This window comes from Capra hircus, chromosome 25, assembly GCF_001704415.2.
Source record: "Capra hircus breed San Clemente chromosome 25, ASM170441v1, whole genome shotgun sequence".
Classification (NCBI taxonomy): domain Eukaryota; kingdom Metazoa; phylum Chordata; class Mammalia; order Artiodactyla; family Bovidae; genus Capra; species Capra hircus.
The window spans coordinates 2,243,856-2,254,830 of NC_030832.1; the positions used below are offsets into that span (position 1 = coordinate 2,243,856).

At 54.2% G+C, this 10,975-nt stretch overlaps 1 protein-coding gene across 2 annotated transcripts in view; it reads left to right on the forward strand.

Moving 5' to 3' along the window:
- Positions 1–6,657, forward strand: part of FLYWCH1 (FLYWCH-type zinc finger 1) — a 28,018-nt gene extending 21,361 nt beyond the window's left edge. For both annotated transcript variants that reach the window (XM_018040155.1, XM_018040156.1), the window contains 3 exons: positions 380–652; positions 2,528–2,600; positions 5,448–6,657. In XM_018040155.1, the coding sequence (XP_017895644.1) occupies positions 380–652; positions 2,528–2,600; positions 5,448–5,487 (386 nt within the window). In that variant the 3' untranslated portion in view covers positions 5,488–6,657. The remainder of the gene's footprint in view (positions 1–379; positions 653–2,527; positions 2,601–5,447) is intronic.

Sequence of the window (10,975 nt, forward strand, 5' to 3'; positions counted from 1 at the left end):
AGGGGTGGGTGGCCCCAGAGCGGGGAGGCCCCTGGTGCACTGTCCAGACCAACCTCGGGCCTGCCAGAGTGTTCCAGTCCAGCCCCTGCCCTGGGGCGCCTGCCAGCCGGTGTGGAGGTCGAGCTGGGTCAGCAGGGGCCTGCGGGAAAACTCAGGGTTTGGGCGCCGCAGGCCCAGCCTCCCCAGTAGCCCCAAGGGCCTCAGACAGACAGCCCGCACCCCAAGGTGACAGGGCCGAGGCGGCCTGAGCTTCAGTCCCTAGGGCCCTGTGGTGCAGGCTGGGGTGGGGGCAGGGGTCCCCACTTTTCTGGCTGGAGCTCTGCGCCCTGCTTCCGGGGCCCTGCCCAGGCGCCCCACTCACACGACATGTTCCTTCCAGAAGCCCCCCAGCCCCTGGAGTTCCTGAGGACTTCCCTCGGAGGCCGGTTTCTGGTGTACGAGTCCTTCCTCTACAGGAAAGAGAAGGCAGCTGGGGAGAAGGTGTACTGGATGTGCCGGGACCAGGCCCGTAAGGGCTGCCGCAGCCGCGCCATCACCCAGGGCCCGCGGGTGACGGTGATGCGAGGGCACTGCCACCCGCCCGACCTGGCGGGCCTGGAGGCGCTGCGGCAGCGGGAGCAGCTCCCCGGCCCGGCCCAGCAGGAGGACCCAGGTACAGACAGGGCCGGGGACAAGACGCTCTGCCAGGCTGAGGTTCAGACATCCCAGGGGGCCGACACCGTCTGGAGAGCTTTGTTCCCTGGGCTTCCTGCCTTTTTAGAGTCTCCTACCCTACCTCCCACTGGCTCCTTCTCCTGGATCGAGAAACACACCTAAGTCTGTCCCATCCCTTTTTTTGGTGGGGTGGGGCTGTGAGGCCTGTGGGATCTTCATTCCCCCATCAGGGACCTGAACCCATGCCCCCTGCACTGGAAGCACAGTCTTAACCTCTGGACCACCAGTTGTTGTTCAGTTGCTTAGTTGTGTCTGACTCTTTGCAACTCCATAGATTGTACCCTCTGTCCATGGAGTTTTCCAGCAAGAATACTGGAGTGAATAGCCATGCCCTTCTCCAGGAGATCCTACCGACCCAGGGATGGAATCCAGGTCTCCGATATTTCAGGCAGATTCTTTACCATCTGAGCCATCAAGGAAGCCCATTTTAAGTTCAGTTCAGTTGCTCAGTTGTGTCTGCCTCTTTGCGACCCCATGGACTGCAGCACATCAGGCCTCCCTGTCCATCGCCAACTCCCGGAGTCTACTCAAACTCATGTCCATTGAGTCGGTGATGCCATCCAACCATCTCATCTTCTGTCATCCCCTTCTCCTCCTGCCTTCAATCTTTCCCAGCATCAGGCTCTTTTCCAATGAGTCAGGTCTTTGCCTCAGGTGGCCAAAGTATTGGAGCTTCAGGTTCAGCATCAGTCCTTCCAATGAATATTCGGGGTTGGACCACCAGGAAAGTCCCTAAAACTGTCCCATTATTAAAAACAACTTCCCTGGGAATTCCCGGGCAGTCCAGTCATTAGGACTCCAGCTTCTCACTGCCTGGGTTCAATCCCTGGTTGGGAAGCTAAGATCCCTCAAGTCACATGGTGCAGCCAAACAAACAGGCAAACACTCCCATTCTAACTGCCAGTTTCTTTCCTCTCTTTTACACTAAGAGGTCTTCATTTTTTACAGATGGTAGTATCTTTTGAAAGCCTGTTTAAAAAATATAGACTGCTCTAGAAGAATGTACTCACGAGTACACACACACAAGCATGAACACACGCACACACACACATAGTTTTGCAAATAATTAACCATGTTGAGCTGAACTTGGTTTCTCTTCAAATAAACAGAATGTAAACCCAGTCTTTAGAAAGTGCCTCATATTAATTCATGGAAATAGGAAGGGCCACATCTTATACAGGAGTGAATCCAAGTTGTATAAAACGGCCAAAGGAAACTTGATTTCTGCTTTAAAATTTTTCTTTTCCTGAGAAAGCCAGTTTGACTTAACCAAGGAGGCACTGTGACTCTCCTTTGGCAGGATGAAGGGTGTGGCCTCTTCTAGATCTAGTTGCCTTCCAGTCTTTTTGGTGACAGGGTGAAGCCTGGCTCACAATCTCCAATAGCTTATTTTACCTGGCATAGGTAGTTCGGGGCGTCTTTGGTGGCTCACCTGGTAAAGAACTTGCCTGCCAATGCAGGAGACGCAAGAGTTCAATCCCTGAGTCGGGAAAATGCCCTGGAGAAGAAAATGGCAACCCATTCCAGTTTTCTTGCCTGGAGAATTCCATAGACAGAGGAGCCTGGTGGGCTACAGTCCATGGGGTCGGGTCGCAAAGAGTTGGACACGACTGAAGCAACTTGGCACACATGCACTCAGTTTGGGGCATCAGAAAACCAGAATTCCCAATGACTTCCCCAGTCAGAGTCATTCTGCCTGGTTTTCTTCACCCTTAAGGCCTTGAGGTCATTGTTCCAAGGGGTGTGCCTTTGCCTCTGGCAACTTCAACAAGAGAATAAGTGTTAATCCATGTTTTCAATGTTTTTCCCTCAGAAAAGGTAAAACTTCTGCCTGAAGTTCAACTGTGCTTCGAGAGTTGTGCTCCTGAATGCCAGCAGAGTTTTGGGTAACTATATTGATTATCTAATGCTGCATCACAAATTACCCCCAAAGACTCAAGACTAAGAACAGCAAATACTTACTGCCTTTCACAGCGTCCATGGGTTGAGGTTTCATGAGGGGCCAGTTGGGATAGTTCTGGCTCCAGGTCTCTGGTGAGATTGAAGGGAAGGTGTCCATGCGGGTCAAGCTTTCAGCCATCTGAAAGCTTGAGGAAGGGGGCTGGAGTAGGTGTTTCCAAATGATCTGTTCGCTCACAGGGCTGTGGGCTGGAGGCCCACACCATGTAGACCTTTCCTTAGGGCTGCTCTTGTAATTTCAAACAGGACAGCTATTTTCCCCCAAAGTAAGTGATCCGAGGAAGGGAGTATATTATAAAGCAGAGATATCACTTTGCTGACAAAGGTCCATGTAGTCAGAGCTATGGTTTTTCTAGTAGTCATGTACGGATGTAAGAGTTGGACCATAAAGAAGGCTGAGCGCCAAAGAACTGATGCTATCGAACTGTGGTGCTGGAGAAGACTCTCGAGTATCCCTTGGACTGCAGGGAGATCAAACCAGTCAATCCTAAAGGAAATCAACCCTGAATACTCATTGGAGGGACTGATGCTGTAGCTGAAACTCCAGTACTTTGGCCGCCAATGCGAAGAGCTGACTTATTGGAAGAGATCCTGATGCTGGGAAAGATTGAAGGCAGGAGGAGAAGGGAGCGACAGAGGATGAGATGGTTGGATGACATCATTGACTCAATGCACTTGAGTTTGAGCAAGCTCCAGGAGTTGGTGATGGACAGGGAGGCCTGGCATGCTGCAGTCCATGAGGTTGAAAAGAGTCGGACACGACTGAGCAACTGAACAAGTGAGGGAGCAGAGCAATAAGGAGGCCACCACCTACAGCAGAATTCACATTCTTCTTAAGCACACGTGGGACATTCCCCGGGACGGACCATTTGTAGGCCATCAGACAAGACCCTGCAAATGTAAAAGGACTGAAATCATAGAGTACGTTGTATGACCACAGTGGAGTGACATTAGAAGTCAATAACAAAAGTTTGGGAAACTCATAAATACATGAAAGTTAAACAACATATTTGTAAATATATCCAGTGACTCAAAGAAAATGACAAGGGAAATTAGAAAATACTTCGAGAGACTTCCCCTGGTGGTCTTAGTGGTTAAGACTTGATGTTCCAATGCAGGGGACCTGGTCTGATCCCTGGTCAGGGAACTAGATCCCAATTCATCCTGTAAGGCTGGCAGTAGCCTGGCACCAAAACCAAGCAAAGACACACAAGAAAAGAAGACTAAAGAACAATATCTCTTAGGAATACAGATACAAAAATTCTCAGCAAAATACCGCAAACTGAATCCAGCAATGTGAAAAGGATCCTACACCATGACCAAATGGGAATTATGCCAGGAATCCGAAATTGCTTCCCCATCTGTAAGTCAATATCATACAAGCCTGTATACAGAAGAGACTTAACACAGGAGGCCGGCAACTCCTGTCCTTAGAACATCCTGTTTGTAAGGCTGACCCTGAGCTTCCAGGGTCCAGATCAGGATGCTTCCAGGGCTTGACTGATACTGTCCCTAAATGACAACGGTTGCTCACTCTCACCTGTTTGTACAAAGAATGTGATTTTTGCTGAACACTTGCTTTTCTTCATGGGCTTCTCTGGTGGCTCAGACAATAAAGAATCCGCCTGTAATGCAAGAGACCTGGGTTCAATCCCTGGGTTGGGAAGATCCCCTGAAAGAAGGCATGGCAACCCTCCAGTATGCTTGCCTGGAGAATCCCATAGACAGAGGAGCCTGGCGGGCTATAGTTGTAGCCTACCAGGCTCCTCTGTCCATGGGGTTGCAAAGAACTGGACACGACTGAATGACTAAGCACTGCTTTTTTTCTGAGATTCTGGAATATCAGTGACTGTAGGTACCCTCTGCTTAAAACAAGATATAGTTTATTCATACAATGAAATGTTGCTGCTGCTGCTGCTAAGTCACTTCAGTTGTGTCTGACTCTGTGCGACCCCATAGACAGCAGCCCACCAGGCTCCCCTGTCCCTGGGATTGTCCAGGCAAGAACACTGGAGTGGGTTGCCATTTCCTTCTCCAATGCAGGAAAGTGAAAAGTGAAAGTGGAGTCGCTCAGCCGTGTCTGACTCTTAGTGACCCCATGGACTGCAGCCTACCAGGTTCCTCCGTCCATGGGATTTCCCAGGCAAGAGTACTGGAGTGGGCTGCCATCGCCTTCTCCGACAATGGAATGTTATTTGGCCATAAAAAGGCATGATGCTGACACACTACAACACGGATGGATTTCAGAAACGTCATGAGAAGTGAAAGAGGCCAGACACACAAAAGACCACAACTTGTGTGATTCCATCTCTGTGAAATGTCCAGAATGGGCAAATCTATGGAGACAGAAAGTAGATTAAAGTTTGCTTAGGGTGAGGAACGTTGGGGGTGCAGTTAAAGGGCATGGGATTTCTCTTTTGTTGTTGTTTTCTTGGCCATGCCTCTTGGCAAGCAATATCTTAGTTTCCCCCCCAACCAGGGATTGAACCCCAGGCCATGGCAGGGGAAGCACCAAGTCTTACCCACTGGACTGCCAAGGAGTTCCCAATCCCATGTTTTCAAGGCACCAGTGTGATGTATGTGTATAAAAATGACCTGGTTGATGGTGATCTCTACGGGGAAGGGAATATAGGAATCCTTAACTGTCCCTTTTTTTTTTTTTTGCATTTTATTTATGTTAGGTCATTTTTTATTTTATTATCCTTAACTTTCTTCATTATCTCCTTCCGCTATGTTTGGATTTGCATGACGCATGTGTGTTTCTGTGTCCTCAGGAAGGTGGAAAGTACACAGCTTGACAGTGAGTCCCAGTGAGGCCAGCCTCCAGCCTGACAGCAGAGGAACCAACCCAACCTAACGTGTCACCAGTGTCAAGGATGCTCCAGGTCCTCGCAGGACCCTGGCACTTCCCACCCAGTTAGATTTTGCTCGACAAAGCCTCTCTTACATTCTCCAAAGCATCCACGGGCTTCACATTTCCTCCAGAGGCCTCCCAGGAAGAATGCTTGATGGTGTCTCCCTGCTGGCAGAGAAGAGCCCGGGAGCTGGTGGCCTGCAGCAGTGCGTGATGTGGGGTGATGTGGCGGGCAGGGGGACCCCTGCGGGGGCCTCGAAAAGCTCAGAGAAGGGCAGCATCATTCACAAAGACACCTCCCCCCGCCCCAGCCTGCCGAGCCGCAAACACCCAGCCATCCTGAGAGCCCACTGCTTTGCCAAGGACTTTCCTGTCAGGTGTCCCACTTGAGCTCCATAAAGTGGAAAGTCGTCGTGGCAGCCACGTCAAGATGAAGGCAGGCGAGTTTGGGGAAGTTCCTGCCTCTTTGGGCTGAGCTGCCCCACGTGGTGTTTGCCGGGCAGGTGCCAGGCGGGCCTCTGCGCTCCTTGGGCACCTACTGCCAGGGTGTGGCCATCCCGTAGCAGAGCAGGCAGAAACCAGGCGACTTTTACACCATCTGTTGGAGTTTCCTTTGCTTTTCTCCAACTTTAATCAAGCATGGTGTCGACGATGCCCAGGGCAGGTGATGTGGGGCTGTGGGAGCCCGCGCTGGGCAGACTGTCCCAGGTCGCCCAGGTTTGCTTGATGCCGGAGGAGAGGCAGACCCAGGTGACGGGGGCGGGGGCATCCCCTTCTCCTGTCTTCTGGCAGCTGGGAGCAACAGGCTGATGTCCCCCACCAACCCAAGGCTGCAGCTTGCTAAGGGAGCCGCGTCCCGCCAGCGGCTCCTTGCCCCCATCCTGTGATGGCCGGGGGCTCCCCGTCTCCCGCCTAGCTGGCCGTGCAGCCTGCCATCTGGCTACAGGGCAGTGACAGCTCGGACGCTCCCCGCTGTCCCTCTGCCTCCACACTTCCCGCAATAAACCTGATTTTATACCTCGCCATGTAAAGCTGCTGTGTGTGTCCACATGCCCGCTGCAAAAAAACAATAAACCTGATTTTATACCTCGCCATGTAAAGCTGCTGTGTGTGTCCACGTGCCCGCTGCAGCAACAGATGGCCACCAGGAGGCCACACGCTCCACGCGTCCCTGTGCCACGTGATTGGAAGTGATGGAGCTTGGTTGGGCAGAGGGAGGCCTCCACACCTGGGGCATAGTCTGCTCACCTGGCCCAAGTGTCAGCTGGACCGGGCGCGGGTGGGACTCCTCAGAAAGCTCACTGATGGGGTCTCCAGCTGGCTGTTCCCCCAGCCCTCGTGGAGCTGAAAGAAAGGCCTTGGACCTCTGCTGACTCATCCTGCGTCTTCCCTGACTCGTTTTCACGAGCCAGGCCAAGCTGGAAGTGGAAGTGGCCCCCCAAACTAGGGCCACCTGGACACCCCCCCAGACCATGGCTACCTTCCCAGGCAGGTAACTGACCCATTCCTTGACTGGACTGCCAGTTCCAGACCCTCGCCCACCAGCCTGGCCAGCGGTCATGGAGATGGCCCAGCAACATGACCGGACACCCACCCCACCTCCCAGGTAGGAGGCCCGTCGTGCTGCTGGCCCCATGTGGGGCTACGTTTCGGACAGTGCTCTTGCCCCAGGACAGCGAACTGCTCTCGGCCAAGGCCAAGGCCGAAGACACAGCCCTGGGGGGAGCAGATACACCCCAATCCAGACCCACAGACCAGCACGCCCATGGCAGGCAGCCACACCTGAACTTCAGTGGACAGGCACATCTGTGCCACCACCAGCTGGCTCTCTGCTCAGTCTCTCACGAAGGGGAGCCTCACAGAGCCCCGAGGTGCCAGGCCAGAAGCACTGAGTCCTAGCAGCTAGCGTCACCCCCGGCCCCACAGGGTCACCGGTCCCCCCGCCTCTGCAGCATGTCTGCCCCGCCCTCTGAAGGGGCCCATCCATGAGGCCCCCTCACTGCACCTGCTCTGACCTCAGAGGGCAGGTGGCTGCTCCGTGTTGCTCAGACCGAGGACTCCCCAGTGGACGTGAATCTGGACGCCGCGGCCGCCTGGGGTGGCCCCATAGCCACCCACGCCCGAGCCCCTGTCAAGTGGCCACTTCCGCCCCGGTTCTAGAGCCAGAGAGACGCCCCCGGCCTGGTGCCGTCCCAGAGGAAAGCGCGCAGGAAGCTGGCCCCTGGCAGGCAGCACCAGCGGGAAGCAGCCCTGCCGTCCTCCTGCCCTGTCTCCGCCTGGCTGCTCCTTCCTGCAGTAAACCTCGCTTCAGTATGTCTTCCCCACGTGGAGCTGGTAGAGTACTACTGCGTTCCTTTGGGCGACAGCACAGCAACCTCTCAATTATGAAATCTTAAGCAAAAGTTCATACGGAGAAGGGAAACTACCGACACGGAACCCAGATTTTAAAGATGAGGCAGGGGCGGGCTCTAGGGACTCCCGCCCGGAGTCCTGCCCCCAGGGGTGTGAGGCCGAGCATTGCTGAAACGCTTCTCCCAGCCCAGCCCCCCCACCAGCCCAGCCCAGCCCCCACCCCCCCACCAGCCCAGCCCAGCCTCCTGCTCCCATGTCCTGCATCGAGATGGCTCCGGCACCATGAGTCACTAAAGTCAGCGGGTGCATCTCAGAGCTGGCTCTCCTGCACTGACTGCCCCTCCTTGATCCTGGCAGACCTAAAAGGGACCCCCGGGTTCTCCGCACCCACCCCCAACCTCCTTCAAGGGCCCCTCAGCCCTGGTCCAACCCGTCTGCAAGGGGGTTGGCTCTGGGGACTGGACCTCAGCCCTCTCTGCCCAGCCACTTTCAGGGTTCGCGGTTTGTCACCGTGCAGCTCCAACCACCCCCCCCCACCTTCTGCAACCAAGCCTGTGTGTCCTGCTGCCTCCAGGACCTTGGCCCCGGGTCTCCCATGGCCACCAGCCAAGCAGGGAGCAAAGGGGACTGTCCTCCGCTCCTCCGATGGCTCCACCACAGTAGAAACCCAGGGCCATCCTTGACACCATCCCTCTTGTCCCCATGTTCCGTCAGTGGTCAGGCTCTTTTCAGTAACAGTCTTATTGAGATACAATCCACGTAGCATCCAGCTCACTCACTCAAGTGTGTGGTCCAATGGCTGTTAGTATATTCACAGGGTAGGGTCTCCATCCCCTCTAACTCCAGAACATTTCATCATCCTGAAAAGAAACCCCAGATCTATCAGTCGACACTGTCTCTGCCAGTTTCCCTGTGTTTTCAGGTTGATGGGGTTCCTTCCTCCGGTGCTGAGAGAATTTGGGGAATCCAAGTGTCTTAGTCTGCTCAAGCTGCCATGATTATGCCATAGACTGGACTGGGAGGGGAGGATCTTAAACACCAGACATTAATTTCTCACAGTGCTGGAGGCTGAAAGTATGAGATCAGGGAGGGGACAAGTGGACTCAAACTCACGTCCATTGAGTCAGCGATGCCATCCAACCATCCCATCCTCTGCCGCCCCCTTCTTCTCTTGCCTTCAATCTTTCCCAGCATCAGGGTCTTTTCTAACAAGTCGGCTATTCACATTAGGTGGCCAAAGTATTGGAGCTTCAGCATCAGTCCTTCCAGGGAATATGCAGGGTTGATTTGCAATCCCGTCACACAACATCTGTTCCAGGTGTTCTCTCCTGGGTGCCCATATCAGGTATGACTACCTGGTTCAAGGACCAGAAACGAGAGGTACCCAAGGAAGTCTCTGAAGGCCAGGACAGCTGCCAGCCTCAGGCCTCAGCCACACCACAGCTCTGCAGAGTGCAGTCTTTCATGACTGCCCTGCCACCTCAGGGCTCTGGAGGCCCTAGAATGACTCCTCAGCCGCTTCCATCAAAAACAGACTCCGGCTGCTGGAGAGGCTGCTCCTGGAAACTGTGGGACACTGGGCCTCAACTGAGAGAGTGATTAGTCCAAGTAGGAGATGGTGGGGGCCCAGATGAGGGTGGTGGCAGCAAGGATAAAAAGGGACAGGAAGTAGATGAGAAGTTAGGAGTTGAAGTGTATCCCCCAAAATTCACATGTAGAAACCCTAAGCCCTAGAATCTCCACAAGTGAAAGTGTTAGTCACACAGTCATGTCCAACTCTTTGCGACCCCATGGACTGTAGCCCGCCAGGCCCCTCTGTCCATGGAACTCTCCAGGCAAGAATGCTGGAGTGGGTAGCCATTCTCTTCTCCAGGGGATCTTCCCAACCCAGGGATCAAACCTGGGTTTCCTGCATTGCATGTAGATTCTTTACCATCTGAGCCACTAGGGAAGCCCTGGAACCTTAGAATGGGACTTTATTTGAAATAGATCACTCCAGATGTGATTAGTCTAGACAGGGTCAAACTAGGGTGGCCCCTAGTCCAGTATGGCTGCAGTCCTTATTAAAAGGGGAAATTTGGACACAGGTGCTCACACAGAGAGACGCATGTGAAGATGAAGGCAGAGATCGGGGTGATGGGTGGCTTCTACAAGCCAAGGAATGCCAAGACAGCCGACAAGGCACCAGAAGCTCAACGGGAACCACAGAACATTCTCCCCCACCAGCTCTCAGTAGGAAGCAGCCCTGGAGACAAGAACTGGATGAGGGTGAGAGGATGTGATAGTTCAGTTGCACCAGCTGCTATAGCAAGCAAGGCCAGGATCTCAGTGGCTGAACACATAGATGTTTATGTCTCCACTCACGCAGAGCCCCATGCTGATACTTCTGGTTGGCAGACTCCTTGTATAAGGTCACTCGGAAACCCAGCTCCATCCCCCCTGCCCTGGGCCCGTCTACATCTACATCTGTGCAGCCCAAACTTTAAGATCCGGAGAGCTTGTTGATGCAGATTCTGATGAAGGAGTTTAGGGGTGGAGCCTGAGAATCTGCATTTCTGAATTCTGCATTTCTCCCCAGGGATGACAATGCTATTGATCCTGGCTATTACTTTGAGTATTGAGAGTAAGGGGCATCAGCCCCCGCCCCGCTGCCCCCGCCCGTGCCTCATGGCCGGAACTCCTCCCTGTGGCCACACCGAATGCAAAGGAAGCACAGAAGTGAAGTTCAGCCGTCAGTCAGCGCAGGAGCTGCAGGAGGCAGGGTCGGTTGACGGCAGGGGGCAGGCAGGGGCCAGGCAGCAGGGACCCAGCTCTCCCGAGACAGCGTTGCTGCAGCAAGAGCAGGGAGAAGGACTGACTGGAACCGGGGACCCTTGGCCAGCAGCCTTTCTGAACTCCCCAGAAGGGGGTGGGGGGCGAGGGCCCAGGCCTTCCAAGTTCAAGGTTCTGTGAGCCAACTGGGGCTGGAGCTGGCAGTGGGGGTTCTGCCCCTTGTCTTGGTGCCTGAGTTCTGGAACTCAGCACCCCCTTCCTCTCATCCCACACCCCTTTTGCAGATCAGCCTGGCCTGGTCCCCGCTCCTGTCAGGGAAGGGCT